The following is a 22,325-nucleotide window of genomic DNA, read 5'->3' on the forward strand; positions in this document are numbered from 1 at the left end:
CCTCCCCATGACAAAGCCAAACTGTGTGGGGTGGAGTGCTTGGAGGTTGCCAACTTTCCTTTTAATGAGGTCCATGGTAATCCATTACATGGCCTTGCAGATCAGGCTAGTTAGGCTGATGGGTCTATAATTTCCTGGATCGGTGGATGCTCCACCTTTGTGTAAAGGGATGACAGTAGCAGTCCTCCACTCAGCTAGAACAATGCTGTAACTCAGGCTTTGGTTGAATAGGGTGCCTAATGATGCTGCAAGTTCATGCCTGAGTTCATGTAGGATGCAGCCTGGGATGTTATAGAGTGTAATGGAGGCTGTATTTTCTGCCTTTGAGAGGGTAGTGATGACCTGTTCCCTAGAGATAAGGGGAGGGGGGCAGGTACTGAGGATGTCCTGATTTACTGATGGGGGAACAGAAGGGTGAAGTTTTCACTGAATCTGTCAGCCAGTAGGTTGGCTATATCTACCACATTTGGACACCACATATACACAAATGTGGTAGATATAGCCAGTAGGTTGGTTATATCTACCACATTTGTGTATGTGGTGTCCTTGACCACCAGTTCTGAACATATCTGTGTGCTTCCTTTGAGACTGCAGACATATGTGAAGAAGGCCTTATGATTGTCTCTAGTAGATGTGGCCAATTTGGACTCAAAGTTGGATTTAGAGGATTTCACTAGTGCTCTTATTTGCTTGTTCAGGCTAAGGAGAGATTGCTTCCAATTAGACACCTGCTCCTTCATGGTCCTGGAGAGCAATTTTTTCCTTTTGTTATATAGTTTATTTATTGCAGATGTCCACCAGACAGGTTTACCCTTCCTTGCGAAGGATGATTTTGTCCTGTCAGATATTCCTGATTCCATGCATCTATATAAGTGCTAGTATAGCACTTTGGTGAAGAGTTGAACATTGGTGCCAGTTCCAACAGAGGGGGAGGGGGTTGGGAAGCTGTTTATACCATCCCTCAGGATGTTGTAATCAGCTTTGGAGAAGTTTTTTTGTTTGACCATAGCTACAGGGGGTCAGGGGAGATGCTGCCTTTGAAAGTGACTGCTTTATGGTCAGATCTTACCAGGGAGGATGATACTGTAGGGGTGCTGCAATGGTTACTCATGTTGGTTAATACCAAGTCCAAGATATTATTGCCTCGTGTGGGGGTATCAACTAGCTGTTCCAAGGCATTTGCATTGATAAAAATCAAAGGCTCTCTGGGCATTTGCGTTCTGGCATGAGTAGTTTTTCCAGTCTATGGTTGGGTAGTTAAAGCTGCCCAGGATTGGGGTAAAGGGTTGAATCTTGATAGATTTGAAGGGGTCCAGATAGGTGAAGCGGGCATCTTGAGTCAAATTAGGGGACCTGTAGCTAGCTATGATTTGAATAGGGGTCTTGTCAATGATTAACTGCACCTGGATAGTCTCCTCTGCATCATACTGTTTGACCAGCCCGGAGGTGTGTGTGTCTTTAATATATATTGAAACTCCACTTTCTTTGGCTTTGCTGCCTACAGTTTGGAATCTGAATGTGTGATAGAATGAGTAACAAGGTAAGGCTGGGGTGCTCTCCACAGTTTTGAACCAGGTTTCTGTGACTGCACAAATGTCAGCATCTTCCAGGGATAAGAATGCTTGCTATGAGTGCAGTTTCATGTTTAGACTACTAGCATTTAGCAGCAAGACCTTTAATTTGCATTTTGTTGAAATTTGTATGTTGGTTTTATTGGCCTCAGGACTTTTCCTTAAAAAGGAACTATGGGGGAGGCAAGAACCTTTGCCAGAAGCCTGAAGCCAAAGTGAGACAGATGCAGGCCATCTGTACCAAAGCATCATGGTCTGTCGATCATTTCTTCCCAGGCTGGCAAGTACTGGATCCCCCTGTAATGACACCAGAAACTAAGCCAATTGTTAAAGTCAATCATTTTCTTTTTGTACTGAGGCATCATTCTGGATGACAGTAAAATGCTGCTTAAGGCTAGGGACATACCTGCCTGTGACACATATTCAGCGATTTCAATCATGTCTCTCTTAATATAGTCCAGGGAGGTACATCTCAAATCATTCACCCCAAGACAGACTATGACAGAGTCATAACAGTACCTGTTGAGAGACTTGAGTGCGTGTGTGATAAGGCAGATTCTGGCACCTAACAGACAACTAACTGTGACTTTCCCCTTATCCAGGCTGGTGACAGGCACATCTGTGTGTCTCACAATGCAGTCTCCTATGACTAATATGTTGGATTTATGGTTAGGCCTTTGTGTTTGCGAGACACAGGTGTGTGCACTATGCGTGGTATGTGCTGTGGAGGGTTGCACAGTTCATGTGTGTTTTTGTCTCTGAGATCTCCTTTGTTTGGGTATGTTTTTGTTGAGAACCTCCACATATGTGGGTGTGTGCTGTGTAGTTGTGGGTGGTGTTTGAGGTGTAGTCATTGTGTTGATAACTTTCTCAGTGCCAGATATACTGGTTTGTGAGGGAAACCTCATAGACTATAGGTTCTTAATGTAAATGCATCTCTCAAATTGTGTTCTTAGGTGGTAATAGTAGATGGTGGTCTGTGTACATGAGGCAGTTGTTACACTCAGGATGCTCATATCAACCAGGCTGGCAGGAGAAACCATAGGAAATTGTCTATCCATATTTGTCAGAATCTGAGAGAGAGAGAGAGAGGCCAGGGAGAGCTAAGGAGTATGCCTAAAGCCCAAGTGCTTAAACCAAAACTAAGAGGCTTAAAATAACACTTGCAATTTAAACAGGCTAAAAAAAAGCAGTAATAAATGCAGCAGAAAAGATGCAAGTGAACACTTTAGAGGACAAGTAGCTGCAAAGGCAAGAAGAGGTAATAGAGTAGTAGGAGGAAATATAAATACTGTAAAAGCAGCTGAATAAAGCTTTTTTTTTGTAGCGTGGAAAGGGATAAAGGAGGTACAGAAGATAATTCAAAGTTGAGAAACTAAGGGGGTTGGCCCTCCCAAATATTCTTTCTGTGTTAAGCAGAATGAGCTAATGAAACGGGACTGAGAGGAGTGTCCCAGATCAAATTTGCAGTAGGGACAGGCAACTGCAAAGCCACCAAGTTTAAGAACAAGACAACAACTGGGAGGGAGTGCAGAGAACTATGCTACAGCCACTAGCTACACTATTTTAGGCAGAAATTACTACAGAAATGTTTAGCACAGCAGAAAAACAGTAGTGAGATACTAAATGAAAGTTTTATACAGAAAAAGGAGCAAGGAGACTCTAGAGAATGCTTTTAACTGCAAACAAATAATCATGCCTTCATGTTGGTGTTTAGCAAACAGCATCACTGATGGTAGTGGGATATACCTCTAACAACATACACTGTGGAGGCAGGCCAACTAACAGGAGGGGGATGTTCCAGACATGACTATAGAATATTGTATTCTGAAGAAGTCATGAGGTGAATGCCGACTAAAGCACTCAGTAAAGTGTTTTAGTGGATCTACCAGAGTGTTTCCTTGCTTCTGCAACTTTCTTGGTTTTACTGTGTTTTGAAATAAGTTATATGATACACTCCTTGGCAGGAAAATCAGGACAAACAGATGCTTAACAAATGGAGAAAATTTCCAATTAATACCTTTCACACAGTGAAGTTAGCTAAAAAAGCTTTAAAAAAAAGTGAGGTGGTAACAAAAATGATTTAACAGGCCCAGTAAGACAGACAATTGCAGTAGATTAGTTTATATCACTAAAATACAGTAAAAAGTAGGCAGCAGACAATAAAAAGTGCAATAAAATGTAGGCAGCAGACAACAAAAAGTGCAATAAATGGTTAGAATAAGCAATAACTAGTAAAAATAAGCAAGAAAACAGGATACTTATTGTTATGTATCACAGATCAGAGTTGTGGTCAGGGCCCCTCCTCCGTTCAGCTCAGTATGAAATAGCAGAAACACTCACAATGGTAGGTCTTAGGTAACAGAAGGTTTAAACCTGAAGCAACTTTAAAAAAAGCTCAAAAGAACCAATGAGGTGCTTACTCCAAGCCCTAGACCAGCCAACCTTTACCAGCTGGTAGCCAATCAACACTATACTCTCACTTAAGTGAAAATGACTTCTGCTAATCCAAGATGGGCCTGGAAAATGTGCTCGGAACATACAGCCACTGCAAACAAACAACTAGGTCCAGCAATAGCAATCCTGAAACTGGGCAATGCTACAGCTACTAGCTACAATATTTTAGACAGAAAATGTTTATCACAGCAGAAAAACAGCAGTGAGACACTAAATGAAAGTTTTAAACAGAAAAAGGAGCAAGGAGACTCTAGAGAATGTATTTAACTGCAAACAAATCAGTTATAGGATACATTCCTTGGCAAGAAAATCAGAACAAACAGATGCTTAACAAATAGAGAAAATTTCCAATTAATACCTTTCACACAGTGAAGCTAGCTAAAAAAGCATTACAAAAAGTGAGGCAGTAACAAAAGTGGGAAAGTTCATAACCATGACAACAGACCCTTTTTTTATGGATTAGACAGCTGGAGTGAGAATATAAAACAATTGAGGAGTATCTGGTTTGCAACTGCGGGGACAGTGCTTATCACTGCAAACTAGTCCTGTGTGCAACTACATATTGGTGAAATTCCAATCATGCTTTTACAGGAAACATGTCACTCAAGGTGTCTGTCTGTACAGGGCACTGTCAAACATTTGAGGAGAGGAAAGTAATACAGAGACCCTGAACATTTATGGATGAAGTATTTAGGTAGATATTCTGAAGTTAGAAACAAATGAAGCAGTACTTACTGAAAAATACTTAGCATGTCAAGAATGATGAAAAGAGGGGAGTTGCATGCATGGCTACTACTACTGCTGGTCTCACCACAGCTTCACTCTGCTGGGATACAATGCTCTTTTGCTTCATCTCTCACCAGAAGCAAAACATTAGCACCAATCATGACATGAGAAACAAGCCACAGCCTGTTTGGTGATTCACAGTCTTGTCCCAGATGATACAAGGGTCAGTAGGCTTGTTGTAGCCTTTTCCTGGTAGATGCCTTGAATAGCAACCATACCAATCAGAAATGTCAAGCACAAACACTTAGTGCCCAACCAGAAACAGTCAGTAATCAATGCACTCTGCTCCTTCTCTCACTAGGAGTATAATATAAGCACACATTCCAAGCTGTCACCAATGAAGCAGTTATTAGGATTTCTGGTGATCAGCAGTCTCTAGGAAATAATGTTCCTGTGCTCCTTCTCTCACCAGAGGAAAACAGATGACTACTAAGCACCAGAATGTGAGCTCTCCAATAACTGGTGGACTTGCAATAGATGTTTAAAGGTAAGCTGAAAGAAGTGGGTTAATATCCTAAGCACTGCAGTGTGTACTAAGCAGTTAGATATGAAAAAGGGGGTAACAAGTTTTAGATGTCTAAGTGGAGAGCCATTAATTTTAAAAGAGCAAAACAGATTGAAAAGGGGTGGGCACTTTTGTATTCTGGTTCTATGGAATACAGTGGGATGGCCAATAAATTTAAATAATTGAAAGGGAGAGATTTCACAAAATTATAATTTTGCGCTTACTTACAACAGCCAGTGAAAGGGGAGAGGGAAGGAGATACATGGTCAAATTAGCATAAGGGACAGGCAACTAGAAAGACAATTGTGTTCAAGAACACAACAGCAACAGGATGCAAGGGTGAGAACAATTTAAAAAAAGTTGTGTGTGACTCACAAGAGCACAGTTGTGGTCTTGTTCCAAGTAATATGCAATTAAAAACAGAATTCCAGTGAAACACAGTGCAAAGAAAACAAGTCACAGTGTACAAAATAGAAAAAGGCAATAAAATAATCCAAAAATACAAGAAAGCAAAAGCAAACTAACCTTCCCTCATAGCAACATGTGGCAGTCTCGGTGAGCCTTTCCAGTAAAGCTGTGAATTTTTTTATTTTACCCCTTAAATAAAAGGTTTAGTTCCTAGCTCCACCCCCTCAGTTCACAGAGAATTAACCTTAATTGACCTTTTCTAAATTCTGTGTGACTCCTTAATTGACCTGCTATAACTGAACTGTTGTACTTTCTCCCCACTCAACTTCCAGGTCTTCAGCCTGGTCTCTGTTCACCTTATAGTCTTCTCTGTCCATTGCTTACAGCTGATTGTGGCAATCAGTGGTTTATGCTGCGAGTCAACTGTTTCACTGGGGATTACTTTGCAATCACTGATTCTACACCATGCCCTTTCCTTACTAGGAATAAGTCTAGTTGAATTGCATATTTACCATTCTTGCATGTGATCTTGTGATGTCTCTCTCTTTCTGGACATTGTGTTGGCTACTATCAAGCCATTTGCCAGAGAGAAGTGTAGAATGGCTTTTCCTTCTTTACTGCTGATGCCCCACCCATGTGGTCCCTGGCAGTCCTCATATCCTGTTTTGTCTGTCCTGGTATGTGCATTCAGGTCACCCATTATTAGCAACAATTCATGCTGTCCTGCTTTATTCTAATAGGTCTGCAACAGCTGTCTGAATGCATTCTTTTCTTTTCTAACACAACCCTGCTGTGGGGCATAGGGTGAAATTATGAATACTGCCCTTTCATTAGATTGGAGTCTGATTGCCATGAGTCTGTCACTAATTCTGTTAACATCCCTCACTGCCTTCTGACATCTTTCTCTCACCACAATTCCTGCACCATTTCTTGTCTTCCTCCTGATTAGCAGAATCTGGATCCCAAGCCATGTGCTCTTTCATCTTGTCTTCTGGATACGTAGGATGTCCAGCTTCCTCCTTACCATCATGCCATTCACTTCCAAGCTCTGTTCTGTCTGTGAACCTACATTGAGTGTAGGAATTCTTAGTTCCATTCAGGATGATTGGTTTTATGTCCAGCTTTCGCTCAACAAAGCTATGCCAGGTAACTCAAGCTGGGCAACTGGACAACAGCTGGCGAGTAGCTTATTGGCAGGAACACATTAGCCAATAAGGTCACAAATACCCTTCAAACTTTTAGCATGGGTCACTCACATAGGTCGGAGAAGGCCGGGTCCCCAACCCACTTATCACCCATAATTCCCATGCCCATTTGGTGACATTAGTCAACATGACCAAATAACCTAGAGCCATATTTTACACTGTTGAGTGGCAAGCTCTGTCACAATGTGCAATCTATGTCTGTGTTCTGCTATCTTCAGGATACAGCACACCACACAATGTGCAGTCTGTATCTGTATTTTCTTATCTTGAGGATATGGTGCACCACAGTAAATGCTCAAAGCATCTGGTCTATAAACTCTTCCCTGTATAGGACACCATGTAGAGTCTATGCTGCTGCCCACAGCTCCATTCTTTGGCGAGTCTGACATTGGAAAAACTCTGCTTGTTTTTCAGAGATGGGAGGAACCCCACAGAGACACAGGAAGAACATGAAAAGTCCAAAAAGCCACTGGCCAGAGGTCAGGGTTGAATCTAGTGCATAAGAGGTGAAGACCTTAACCATTATGCCAACTGGCTCTACCTCTCAGTTAGCAAACATATGTAAACTTTCAAATTGTATTATAGAACTAAATCTTGATTTATAAAATCTTACACTACTCACCATGGGTTTAAAGACCACAGTCATCTCACAGGACATCCCTGCTGACATCTGACCAGGAGGATCAAAGCTATAAAAATAAAGATAATAAATGAGTTTTCTAGAGAAGAAACTATTGAATTATGCCTGTGACTGAAACTAATTTTTGTGTATATAACAGCATATGTAACAAGCATGAATATTTTGCAGGAAAAAAACTCCCATAAAAGACATTCCTCACCTAAAAACATCTACTGTGCAACTTGCAGGTATGATTCTCCCACCCTTGTCCCTGCACACATAGTGCTCTTACTATGGCACACAAACTTTGAAGCTATGATCTGCTAACAAGATTCATCCTGTAGTTGTGTGTTTGGTTTCCTATGCCTCCTCATGAATACTGCATAATATCAAGCAAGTTTTCAAACCAGATCAGTATACATTAATTCTTCCATGAAAAGATGCTTATACCTAGTGAATCTTACCTACTTAAAATGAATAAAAGGATAAACATTTGAAAGAAGATGCCAGGATAAGCATCTACCCCATTCAGTTCTAAATAGGGACAACAACATAACAACAACATAACAGAATGTCAACTGATCTGACAACTTAATATAGAGAACAGTTAGCTAGTTAGATCTTCCCTGATAAAACTCTGTAGTTCAAAAGTAATCACAGCCTTTGGTTTTGTAAGTTTCTGACTTGACATAAAAGAAATAACTGCTACATCATCTTCACTGACACTAGAAAAACAGACTTATTTTTAAAACTAGTTTTACTCTAAAATCCTCAGCATGGATATAAAACAACAAAGAAGACTTATGAAAGAAGAAATGTTGGCGCAGTGGTGAAGCGGTAGCATTGTTGCATCATAGCAAGAGGTTCTCCAGTTCGATTCTTGGCTAGGGTGCCTTCTGTGTGAAGTCTGCATGCCCTCCCTGCATTCGTGTGGGATTTCTCCATGTACAAAGACATGCATTTGGAGCATTTTTCCCCGGGCCTCTGCTGAAAATTGGCTTTGTTCCAAATCGGACTTTCCTGGTAAACAAATGTTAACTAAATAAATAAGAATGTGCTGCAAAAGTTATTTTAATAATATAAAGAAAGCTTCAATGCAACAGTTAAACATTTTGCTTTTAATTCTAGCAAGATCTTTTCTTTGCACATGAGTTTCCAAGGCAGCATTAAAACAGACAATTGTCAACATACAGAAGCTCTGTCTAGGAACCCGTCATTAGTCTTGTATTTGAGGTCTTTTATAATACTTTATTATTTAATATGAAGAACTGAGCTGTGGCGCTTGCCTTAAATACAGAGTTCTCTAGCTGGTGTAGTTAGGTAGGTAAGGGTTCTAATATTCAAAGAGAAATACAGGTGAAGGCATCCAGATATGGAAAATTTCACAATAAAAAAAATAATATCACAAAGATGGAATGTGGAAAATATTAGTAAAGCAGAAGTTAAAGAAATAATAGTTGAAGTTATGGAGTGTCTGCAAAGTGAAGGATTTAATGTAGAAAGTCTAACACAAACTACATCACAGCATGATGGAGTGAGTCCCCAAAGTAAGGAAAAGCAGGAAGATCAGGAGACATTTGAAGAAGAAATATGGACATGGGAAAGAAAAAGAGATTTAATATGGTGTAATATTTATGTAAAGGTGAAGGCAAGCCTAACAAATACAAAAAGAGCAGCACTAAAGATATTTGAAAAGAAATACAGGTAAAGGAATCAGCATATGGAAAACTTTACAATATAAAAAGTAAGAAGACAAAGAGGAAAAGGAGATCATTAATGAAGAAGTTAAAGAAATAGAAAGTGAGCTTATGAGGTTATGGAGTACCTGCAAAGTAAAGGATTCAGTGTAGAAAATCTAATGCAGAAAACACCAAAACAGGATAGAGCAATGTATATCCAAATTAAGGGGAAACCAGTGGAACAGGAAGCAAATGGTCAGGTGCCATATAAAAATATATTGGAGCCTTCCACAGGAAACCATTATAAACTTTCACTTGAAGCTAGACAGCAAGGGAAGGAACAACATACTATGGAAACTCTGATGCAGTTAATGCTGAGGAGTGATAGGCCAGTGAATTCCCATATGACAGAGCAATGGATGACACAGGATGAAAGTGAAGAGAAGGTGCCACAGGAAGATGCTATAGAACTTTCTATAGAATCCACGCAGGAAGTGGAAAACAAAGGATGTGCCCTCAGTCTAGAAGAAAATGAACTAAGGGAAGAGTTGTTTGATTTAATAGACATATATAGATATATTAAAAATCAATGAAAGATATAGACTGCAGAAGGTCAATAAAACCATTAAAGTCAGAAGTCTGATAAAACAAATGAACACAGTAATTAGGACTGTCCATAGAGATCCATGTGATATAACAGAAGTAAACAGGATATGTTACTGTAAATTAATAACTGATAAAATTTTACCACATGAGCACAGGGTAGTGAGGCAAAGGAAGGGGAGAAATTGAATACCATCATGGAAGTATCGAATAGAGAAAAATATAAAGTAATTAAGACAAGAAGTGTCACTGTTAGAAGACTATAGAAGAGGGAATAAATCAACAAAAATACTAAGAAAGATAGATGTGATCAAAGCAGTGCATAGTATTAGAACAGACCAGAATCTATCATGCATTATCGCAAATAAATTAAAAGTTTCAGCACAGGTGGAAAACTTAGAAGATACAGAAATATAAAGGAAAAATACAAAATAAGCAATTTAGTGATGACCCAAAAAAGTTTTATAGAGAATTGGGAAACAAGGTAAAAAGAATTGAAATACCGCCATAAAAAGAAGAAATAATGCATTTTGGAGAAGTATCTATGAAGATCCTGTGGAACAAACAAAGATGCTAAATGGATAAAAGAAGTAAAAGAAAGAATAAGAAGTTTAAAAGTACAGGATATGAAATGGGATAAAGTAACAGCCAGAGAGATTGAAACAAAGTTAAGAAAAGCCTCTAATTGGAAAACCCCAGGCCCAGATGCAGTGCCTAACTTTTGGTTAAAAATATTAACATCTTTGCATGAAGACCTAGCCATGCATAAGAACTATTTATATGCACACCCCGAACAGACACTAAACTGGCTAATAGATAAAAGAATGCTCCTACTTGAGTGAACCTACAAGCTACCGCCAAAATTATAGACCAATAACTTGCCTTCTGACAACATATAAACTATACACGGGAATTGATGCTGACAGAATTTATAGTCATTTAGAAGAAAACTCAATTATGGCAAAAGAACAAAAGGGCAATAAAAGAAAGTCATATTGAACAAAGGATCATTTGTTGTTAAATAAAGTCATAGTGGAGAACTTTAAAAAGGAGAAGAATCTAAGGATGGCAAATGATCTATAAAAATCCGTGCATACCAAGATTATATATTCCCTGTTCCAAAGGAGGGATGGGCCTCCTTGAAACTGATTAGATGCACACATCTGCTGACCTCACAAGACCCAAACATAGTGAAAGTTTTGAAACATGAGGAGACTAAATCTAAGATGACTTCTCTGTTTAACCTAGCAGAAGCATATCACCATCAAGGAGGAATGGAAATCAAACCAGAAGTAGATAAAAATCAGGCAGCAACTGAATGTGCCAAAAACAAAAGAAAGAATATAAGGTGAAGGACCAGATGAAAAGGCAAGAAATGTGGAAAATGCATAAATATAGTTGTACGTATAGAAAACTTCTGGAAGAACCTCATGTTGATCAGGAATGAACACAGGAATGGTTAAGGAGAGGTGAATTCAGTACATGAGATGAAAGATAAATATTGGCGGCTCAAAAATATGGTCTACGTACACACTGGTTTACAAAGTCCATTGAACATGTGGGAGAAACAGACAAATGTAGGTTTTGTAAAACCGAACTGTAAACAGTCACACACCCCTCGTTGCTGGTTGTAACATACTAATGGCAGAAGGACTGTATACTGAAAGGCACAATAATGTGGTGAGACTGCTGCACTGGGGATTGTGCAAACATTATGGTTTTGAAGTGGCTGAAAAGCACTGGAAACATGAGCCACAAAGCATTACAGAAAATTATGAAGTCTACATCACATGGGATCATCCATTACCAACAATTCAAAAGACAGATGCTAGAAAACCAGATACAGTAGTCCAAGAAAAGAAGACAAAACAGCACTGATCATTGAAATCGCCACACCCAGTGACTACAGTGTCCTGCATGCATGGAGAGATGAGGTTATAAAATATCAGGATCTGCAAGCAGAAACGAGAACAATGTGGAAGAAGGATACCGAGATAGTTCCAATAGTAGTAGGAGCAACGGGTCTTATAATAAAAAAGAGTCTACCATCATATTTAGATATGCTATTAATACACATAACTCCATACGAATTACAGAAGGACTCATTACTGGGCATATTGCTGTTGCTGCGAAGAGCACTTTTGGCTGACATCAAAGAGTGAAACAGTAATAATTTCATGAACTTAAATCGTACTTTGACTAAAGAATGGGGTCCATTCCTGTCCTGGTATTACAAACCCAAAAGAGTTGAAGAAATTAACAAGGGAGAGACTTTATCAACAAGGAAACAGACAGCCTTCAAACTCCTGTTCTGACCCAGTTTGGTTTTGTCAATGGTACATCTCAATTATTAAACCTTGTGGACTTCTTTGAGAATGCCATCAACGCCCTGGATGAGGGCAAAGCAGTACATACCACCTATCTTGATTTAGCTAAGGCTTTTGACACAATCTGCCACTCAGGGATTATTGAGAAACTCTCCCAGCTGGGGATTAACCCATGTGTCACTAGATGGGTAGACAACTGGCTCATGGACAGAATGTACACTGTCAAAGCTGGGGACTCCACCTCCACCAGTAGATCAGTTACCAGTGGGGTACCACATGGATCTGTGCTGGGCCCTCTGCTGATTGGCATCTATTTCACTGCGGTCCAGGTGAAAGTAGATGACCTGTGGCTTACCAAGTTTGCAGATGACTGCAAATTGGGTGCAATTACTGAGTCCCCCAATGATGTAAACATATTACAAAAGGGGCTAATGCAGACAAATGATTGGTTCCAAAGTCACGGACTAAAACTAAACTCAAAAAATGCTTCATTATCCCCTTTGGCAAAGAAGTAGCCCCTGTTAATTATGATATACAGAGCACCTGTCTAAGCTCAAACCCAGTGGTGCGAGACTTGGGAACACAGGTTGATAGCAATTTAAACTTCAATCACCATGTGTCCATAGTGGTAAATAAGGGCATCACATCCAAGACTAAGGAGGTTATAACTCTGCTGTAATCAGCCCTTATCAGACCACTAATGGAGTACAATGCTCCCTTCTGTATGTATCTCATCAGACAACTGCAGCAACTGGAGAGACTACAGAAGTTTCTAACCAAGAAAATCCAGAGCCTCCAAAATGTGACATACAAGAAAAGGCTGAAAGCCCTGTCACTGTACTTTGTATCATGCAGGCTACTGAGAGATGACCTGTGTCTGGCCTGCAGAGCAGTCTCTGATTCTGTCCTAATGGAAATGCTGCATATCCGCAAATCAAATGGGACAACAGTCACCCACTTCAGGGATCTCAACCTAGCCTGTGACATTAACAAAACATATTGGAGAGACAGATATATCTCCCAGATATTGCCACTCCTCTGGAATAAGCTCCCACTTTATGTGAAGCAGAGCTCCTCAATGACCCTCATACCGCTCAACCTTTTAGGGCAGGAAATCTGGACAAAGCCATAAATAATGGTGGGGACAAAGACCCAAAAATAGGGACAATTTTTAAATATTGCTGTTACAAACTTAGAAAGTTGACAGAACAACATGTTTTGCATTAGCAAGAATTTTTTGAGGAGTAACACAAGGGGTTTATGCCCGATTCCCTGAGTTTACTTACAATGCCTGAGTGGAGTATTGCATCAAGTGCTTTAGCCAGGTCAAGACAGGTAGTATGCACTGATTTGTCCTCATCTATTGTCTTGGTGATCTCCTTGAAGAAGTCTACCAGACCGAGTAGACATGTTCTTCCTTTGACAAAACTAAAATGGGTTGGATCCAGTGTCTGGAGGTTTCCAATGTCATTATAAATCCTTTCTACGGTAATTAATTTCATGGTTTTACATATGAGACTAATCAGACTAATGGATCTGTAGTTTCTGAGGTCGTAGAAGGCCTGCCTTTATACAGAGGGGATGACTGTTGCAGTTCTCCATTCACATGGCATGAAGCCTTAAACAAATAAATCCAAACCAGCCCAGACGTTGAAAATGTTGGAACACAGGTGCCCAGTAGGAAGGTAGCTGGAATAAAAAAGGTGAACCACGACAAAGTAAAATAATCTTTTTTTAATACAAAATGTTGACCGCTTTTGCAATGGTAACCATTGCTTCATCAGACAGTTCATTCAAACAGCAGCAGCACTTAAGAACAACCAATCCTACCACTCAAAGTTAATTCAGCACTCAGCAATCAAGTAATTACTATGGTTACGTTTTGCCCTTGGTTAATTGCTAAAGTCAGAAAAATTCTGTTTAAAAACCCCATACGCAAAATGTAAAGACAAGGACATGTGGATAAATATACATAAAATACATAAAAAGTCAATAAATAAATACATATGCTCATGTTCCCCATTTAGTAACTACTTATGTGCATAGATATAAACATAAAAATATATATAAAAAAATATATAAAAGTATAAGCAGTACACACTCAACAGCTTAATGAATACATATATTCTGCCTAATAAATGCACATATTGTCCACCTTGTAAATACATATACTTTAATACATACATCTCAACAAATGCTTGTCTTTAATGATATGCATGCTAAAAGCAGCTCAAGAAATACTGTCATATTGACCCAAAGCCCTGCATGTGTTTATGTGGTCTTCTCTTGTTAAAAGCCCTCAAGGCTCTTGCTACCCCCATAGTGCCTTTTTTAGGCAAGACTCAAAAGACAAACCCACCTCCATAGGTATCACAAGGGATAAGAAACAAAGAGTAATGCTACTCAATGCCAGAAGTCTAAACCTCAAGATGCATGCACTCGAAACTCTCCTTAGCATGGAGAACATCAATATCTGTGCAGTAACAGAAACCTGGCTCAAGGCTCCCGAGAGCACCCCAGCACTACCAGGTTATACCTCATACCATGCTTTTCAGCCCCAAAACTTGGACCGAACCACAAAAGGAGGGGGAGTATCAATATTCGTCAAAGATAACCACACCTCCAGGTTGGTGGCACAGCACGAAGCATCAGAGACTATCCATGTGCAACTAACAGTGGGTAAAACTGCCTTCCAGTTTATAGCCTGCTACAGACCACCCTCCCAAACCCAGGAACCCCACTCGGCCTTCCTGAGAACACTGGAAAATATGAAGGTCTCTCCAAACACCATTATATTGGGCAACTTCAACTACCCAAACATAGAATGGGAACATTACTCTAGCTCCAACACCCTAGCCCAAAGGTTCCTAGAATTTATAAACTCAAATGTTATGGAACAACCTGTTACCACTCCCACAAGAGGGGAAATCATACTGGACCTGATCATCACCAACATGGGGACTCTATGCTCCAGACCAGAAGTGTATCCCTCACTGGTAAGATCAGACCATAAACTAATCTCACTGGATATTCACATCCCGACTCCACCCCCTGTCCTGAAAACCACAGTGAAAAACTTCTCTAAAGCAAATTTCACACTCCTCAAAACCGAGGTGGAATCCTTCAAAGCCCCCGGGCCTGTGGAAAATACGGCCCAGACCGCAGAATCCTTTATAAACGCATTCTATGAACACCTTCAGGAATGCATGGATCATGCAATCCCAAATAAAACCAAGACCCAATCCTCCAAAGGCAGACGTCCTGTCTGGTGGACCCCAGCCATAAACAAACTATACAATAGAAGGAGGAAGCTACTACATGACAGAGCAAAATCCCAAAAAGGGAAGGCAACTCTGATCAGTATTAGCAAAAAACTACGGGCACTCATAAAATCGTATAAGACAAGCTTCGAGAGAAAAACTGCACAGGACACTAAGGATAATCACAAGGCTTTCTTTAGTTATGTTAGGAACCTGGGTGGGAATTCCCAGATATGCTCAGAATTAGTCCAAAATGACAAAAAATACACCAACCCACAGACATTGCCAACATCCTAGCTGACAGGTTCAGCGCAAACTCCCCCCCAACAAAAGGGCAAATATCTATCCCAGCAGAGTGCTGCCCCCCTGACATCTCAGATGCTCAGGTAAGAGCTGCCCTCTCCAAAGCAAAAAACACAGCATCAATGGGACCAGACAGTGTCCCGGGCTGTGCCCTAAATGAACTCCAAGAAGAGCTAAACCTAAACATAAAACTACTGTTCAATCTCAGCCTTACTACAGGATATGTACCCAAAGAGTGGCGTACAGCAACAGTGGTCCCTCTCCACAAAGGTGGTGCCTCAACGGATCCTGGAAACTATCGCCCCATAAGCCTGACTAGCTTGGTCTGCAAAGCTATGGAAAGGATCATCGTGGACCTCATAAATAAAGATATTGGGGACCTACAGACACTGGATCCTACCCAGTTCGGCTTTGTTAAGGGCAGATCCTGCCTCTTAAACCTGGTTGATTTCTTTGAAACAGTCACCAAGGCCATTGACGAGGGGAAGGTGGTCCACACAGCCTACCTGGACCTCGCAAAAGCCTTCGATACAATACCCCACTCGGGCATTATAGATAAGCTCACCAGCTAAAATATAAACCCCTATGTCACTAGATGGGTTGCAAACTGGCTCAAGGACAGAACCCACATGGTTAGAATTGCTGGAGCCATGTCAGACTCCAAACCAGTTACAAGTGGCTTCCTACAAGGCTCAGTCCTGGGACCTCTCTTGTTCGGTATATATTTCTCTGAGGTACAGGCCAACACGGAAGGACTGTGGCTGACCAAGTTTGCAGATGACTGCAAACTGGGCGCCATAATCAACTCTCCAGCTGACACAAGCATCCTCCAAAAGGGCCTCATAGAAACAGACAACTGGTGCCAGAGCCATGGCCTCAAGCTAAACGCCAAAATATGTATAGTCATCCCCTTTGGCAAAAACAAAGTGCTCACAAATTACCACATAGGTGGTAATCCATTAAGTACAGAAGAAGTAATTAGGGACCTGGGGACCCAAGTTGATAGCAATCTCTCATTTGACAACCAAGTGGCTAAAGTGGTTAGAAAAACATTTTATATAGCCCACCTAATCATGAAGGGATTCACATCTAGATCAGGGGAGGTCATCGTGCCTCTTTACTCATCCCTCATCAGTCCCATAATTGAGTACAGTGCCCCTTTTAGGATGTACCTTACCAGACACCTGCAGCAACTGGAAAGACACCAAAAGTACCTTACCAAGAGGATCAAAGGGCTCAAACAGATGCCATATGCTGCCCGTTTAAAGAAACTCCAGGTCTACTCAGTGGCATACCGCCTGCTCAGAGGCGATCTGTGCCTGATGTATAAAGCCATGTCCAACCCGGAATTAATGGACATGCTGCACCTCAGAAAATCCAAATCCCATCGAGCTACGAGCTCGAGAGACTTGAACCTCAGCACTGAAATAAATAGGACATGCTGGAGGGACAGATTCATAAGCCAGGGGCTCCCTTCACTCTGGAATAAAATCCCAGTCCAGGTTAGGCAGAGTCCCTCATTGACTCTCTTCAAGAGGAATCTTGATGAGTGGATGGGCGATCGTAGGTTTACCCCGGGTAACACTTCTGTGACACTGTTAGGCAGAGGCACAGTATACTAACCTCAAAAAAGGGCATAGCAAAATTAATTTAAAATGGGTGGTGAAAGCCAAACACACTCTGGCTAGGCTTATAAATGCCCTAGGGCAGATAGCCTAGTATGAACCTATGAACCTATAAAATGGTAGTATTATTATTTCTTATTTTGTTTTAACCTTCTAGATTTTAGCACTGGCTTCAATGGAAAACTATCGTTCAAAGCCAAACCTCTATGTGCTCCTAAATGCAAAATCCATTTTACTTCCATATTTTCAGTAGTATTGACTATGTCCCTCATCCTATTGCTGACATTCTGGATGTGTAAGATCTGAAACAAAAATATATGGTCATCCCCCTTATACAATGTATGACTAGCCAAAGCACTGTACAGTTGCCCTTTTCTAGTGCAGTAAATGTGGTCCCTTATCCGTTCACTAAGGTGATGGTTAGTTTTGCCAACATAGAAATGGAAACATGTTGTGCAGTGAGCTACATACACTACATTTTTAGTATTGCAATCAGCAGAATTCCTTAGCTCCCATAGACGCCCTGTCTCAGGGTGCTTAAAAAACCTTGATTCATCTATATAAATGCACTGTGTACATTTTCCACATCTATGGGTACCATTAGAGGTTCACAGGTAGGTACTAGGCTATCGGCCCAAGGGCCTACGTAAGCCTAGCCAGCAAGGTACCATAGCTTACGCCACCCAAGAAACATTTTCCTGTGCCACTGTCCAGAAGAGACACAGAAGTGATCCCCAGGGTGTATTTCCTATTTCGCATCCACTCATCAAGATTTTTCTTGAAGAGTGCTAATGAAGAACTTTGCTTGACATAGATGGGTAGCTTGTTCCAGAGTATAGGAAGTCTCTGGGACAGAAATCTAGCCTTCCAGCGTGTCCTGTTTATTGTGGTGACAAGGTTTAGGTCCCTAGAGTGTGTAGCTTGGAGGGAGTGGGATTTCTTTAGGTGTAGCATGTCCAACAGCTCTGGGTTGACATAGCTTTATATGTTAGGCAGAGATCAACACGGAGTAGGCGATATGCTATGGAGTAAAGCTGGAGTTATACATCAGAACAGGTGTCCTTGGATAACAAAGCTGCTGTTTCAGATTTTTCTTATTTCTAAATGAAAAATGTGGTTGATCACCCACTATGTTGGTAGTATCCTCATCTACTAACAACCTATGCCAATTTTGTCGTATGATGGTTTCAAACCTTTTCACATCCCTTCTATATGGTAAAACCATCAGAATGTATGGTAGTACACTATTCCTAATACCTACCCTGTCACTACCCACTCTATCAGAGTAGTAGGGCTTAGCTTTACCTTTTCTTTCTTTGTGTATATTATGGTACACCTTATCAATTTCATGTTCACTATACCCTCTATTAATGAAATCTGTTATTAGCTTAGTTAACTCATTTCTATATACTTCCTCTTGACAACATATGTGAGATGTTCTCATTGCCTGGCCTCTAATTATGTTAGGAAAAATCCTGGGGTTATGCATACTGTTTCTATGTAGAAAAGGTGGTCTATAACATTGTTTCCTATGTAGTTTCATAGACCATTGGTCATTTTCTCTGTATAGGATAATGTCCAGGAAGTCTAAACTCATATCAGAACAGTTCATCGTGAACGTTAGAAAGTCACTGGTAGTATTTAGGTATGCATACAGGGATTTAAATTGTTCACCATCACCTTTTCAAAAAAAAAAAAAAAAAGATCTACGAAACGCCTACAGAAGGCTATTTGGGGATTATCTAACAGATGTTCATATTCCCAGTTAACCATAACCAGGTTTGCATATGTGTTGGCACAACTTATGCCCATGGTAACTTCTAACAACTGCTTATAACATATGCCATTAAACATAAATATGTTGTGCTCTAGTACCAATTCTAGTAACATACAGGGAAAGTCTATCTTAGTATTAGAAAACTTTCCCTGCCTTGTCAACACTTATTTCACCATGCTTATCCCCTGGTCATTGGGTATACTTGTAAATAAAGACACTACATCTAGTGTGGCCAGCATCCCCATATCTGCTGTTCCCATTTGCTTCACTGCCCCATAAAGGTCCACTAAAAACTGTTCTGTGTCTTTCAAGACATATACATATTCATTAAGTGCGGTCTTCAATTCCTTATCCAGGTATATAGAGATGGGTTTTGTTAGCCATCCTGCCCGTGCTACTATAGATATAAATTATGAGTTATATGGGTATTTGTGTATCTTGGGGAGGCCATGAATTTGAAGTATGAGTGGATTTTCAACACTGAAATAATTAAAAAGATCTTTACTTTATATGAATGCATGTGTACGGAACTATTAAGTACTAGCAATCTGTTCACTCATTTCAAACACAATTGTTGTTCGTACTTCAGCATATACATTTGAATCCAATAACATTTCTTGCATAGCTGTATTATAAAAGTTAGCATTCAATATCACCACTGGTCCCCCTTTGTCAGCGGGTCTTATAACTATGCTATCATTAATCTGCAAGTCACACAATGCTTTATGCTCACTCTTTATCAAGTTATACTTTCCTTCTTCTAAAAAAACTATTGTTTCCTGTGCTATAAATTTTCACAAGCTTTTAAGAAGGTTTCTATATTATGTGGCAATATTGGTACATTCAGACTGTTTTTCTTAAACTGAACATCCCTTGCCTCATTACCATTTCCAAATTATTGTTTCAATGTTACATTTCTAGTAAACATACGTAGACATAACAGAAATTCACTAATGTCCATTTTAGTCAAAGGTATAAAATTTAAACCTCTGTTTAATAAAGAAGTCTCAGCTGCAGACAGTTCATATTTGGAAATATTCCATATTAACTTTCCTGCCCATACCCCCACATTTTCTTCAAAGTGTGAGTTTGTAACTGACCTGGTGCCTCTTTCTGTTTCTGGCCCCTGTAAGTGTCCTGTTCCACAGATTTTTTCCTCTCTGCTCAAAACGGTAGGGGTAGAACTGGAAAAACCTGTTGTTGTCCTCCTTCTTACCACGGCTGTAGTTGTAGAGGCAGTTGCTGCCTTATCATTGGTTGCCGAAGACAATGGCACTTCCATCGGTGTAGAGTAAACGGAATGTACCTCATTTGGTGAAAGGACACTCCCTCCTGCTCAGTCTGGTTTCATGGCGAAGCATCTTATCAATTAGTTCATGTATGAAAACTTCAGTAGCTGCTTCCCCATAAAGCACAGACAGTTCGTGTTGTTGCTGACATACATATCTTTTCATTAAGCTCTTGTTCCACCGGCTTGAAAAAGTCCAGCAGCAATTGTATATATGCTTTACTGGTGTTAAGATTAATTTGTGGCCACTGGGTTAACAAAGTGGAATAGGTATTTCCATATGTGGGCATATTAAGTATGAGTCCCCCTTGGTATAACATTTAGGTTTAAGCAGGCTTCAAAATGGAACTGTTGACTCTGAAGCCGCTTATACCTATACAAATCATTCTCCACATTTCTTTTCAAATTGCGTATCTCAGCTTCATTGATGTTAGTATTAACAGTCTCAGAGTTCATATTACGAGTACCTGTTGGCAGCAATGGGTTATCTTGATTTGTCAGCAAATTCAGAAGTCTCCTTTCCACATTTACACCAACTGTTGCATCCTCTGCAATGTTCACAGTACCTTCCGCCATCATTAGATACACAAGCAGCAAACAAATAAATCCAAACCAGCCCAGACGTTGAAAATGTTGAAACACAGGTGCCCAGTAGGAAGGTAGCGGGAATAAAGAAGCTGAACTACAACAAAGTAAAATCTTCTTTTTTAATACAAAATGGTGAACCCTTTCGCAATGGTAACTGTTACTTCATCAGACAGTTCATTCAAGCAGCAACAGCACTTAAATACTTTAATTCATTACAGGAACAACCAATCCTACCACTCAAAGTTAATTCAGCACTCAGCAATCAATTAATTACTATGGTTACGTTTTGCCCTTGGTTAACTGCTAAAGTCAGAAAAATTCTGTTTAAAAACCCCATACACAAAATGTAAAGACAAGGACATGTGGATAAATATAAATAAAATACATAAAAGGTCAGTGAATAAATACATATGCTCATGTTCCCCATTTAGTAACTACTTATGTACATAGATATAAACATAAAAATAGTCAACTTCCACAAAAGTAGTATAGTTCGGTACCAATAAAGGCCGTCTTCCAAAACCACAAATTCAAAGCCTCATTCCACAAAATCCACTCACTTTTCCACAGGTAAAACAAAATTTATTAAACAAATAGAACTCAGCAAGATAGAACTCAATGAATTAAGATTTAGCACTTTCGTCTCCAACCCTGGAGACCTCTTCAGAATCAATTAAAAGCACCTCTCCCATTCCTTTTATACATCCGTTAGGGAGTAATAGCTGAACAATTAAACAATTACATATTAATTCCATGATTAGTGGAGTGCAGTTGCAGTCAGAGAATATCAATACACCATATATATATATATATATATATATATAAAAATACTTAATTTTTCTATAAAAATGTATATATATGTATAAAGAAATAAATATAAATATATAATTTTTCTATAAAATTGTCTATGAATATATGAATTTAATAAATATGTTATATTACATGTGATGCACCAACCCTTTCTATTAAAATATAAATAAAAGTATAAAATGTTGAGTTGAATGTAAATACAAATACTATACAAAATACAAGAAATGCAAAAATACAGACATTGAACGTTCAACATATAAAATATGTAAAATTTTAGTATAAAATTGATAATTTATAATTTATGCTCTATAATTTGTACTAAAAATTCAAATCACTAGAGTACATAAATATCAATGTTTAATATTAGATATTGGTTTTCTACATTCTATGCAATATTGTTTTTGTTTTTGTGTGTTTTAAGATTTGTCTCTCTTAGGGTCTTCTGATAAAATTTTTAAAGCTGGTGTAATTGAAATGTGATCGTTAAGACCCTTGCCACTACAGGCATCAAGTT

At 39.6% G+C, this 22,325-nt stretch overlaps 1 protein-coding gene across 2 annotated transcripts in view; it reads right to left on the bottom strand.

Annotated features, from left to right (window-relative positions):
* Window positions 1–22,325, bottom strand: part of CFAP74 (cilia and flagella associated protein 74) — a 3,161,205-nt gene that overhangs the window by 1,936,995 nt on the left and 1,201,885 nt on the right. For both annotated transcript variants that reach the window (XM_044062943.1, XM_044062944.1), the window contains exon 14: window positions 7,555–7,621. In XM_044062943.1, the coding sequence (XP_043918878.1) occupies window positions 7,555–7,621 (67 nt within the window). The remainder of the gene's footprint in view (window positions 1–7,554; window positions 7,622–22,325) is intronic.

Source organism: Protopterus annectens, chromosome 2.part1, assembly GCF_019279795.1.
Source record: "Protopterus annectens isolate FY-2018-M chromosome 2.part1, PAN1.0, whole genome shotgun sequence".
In the NCBI taxonomy this organism is placed as follows: Eukaryota; Metazoa; Chordata; order Ceratodontiformes; family Protopteridae; genus Protopterus; species Protopterus annectens.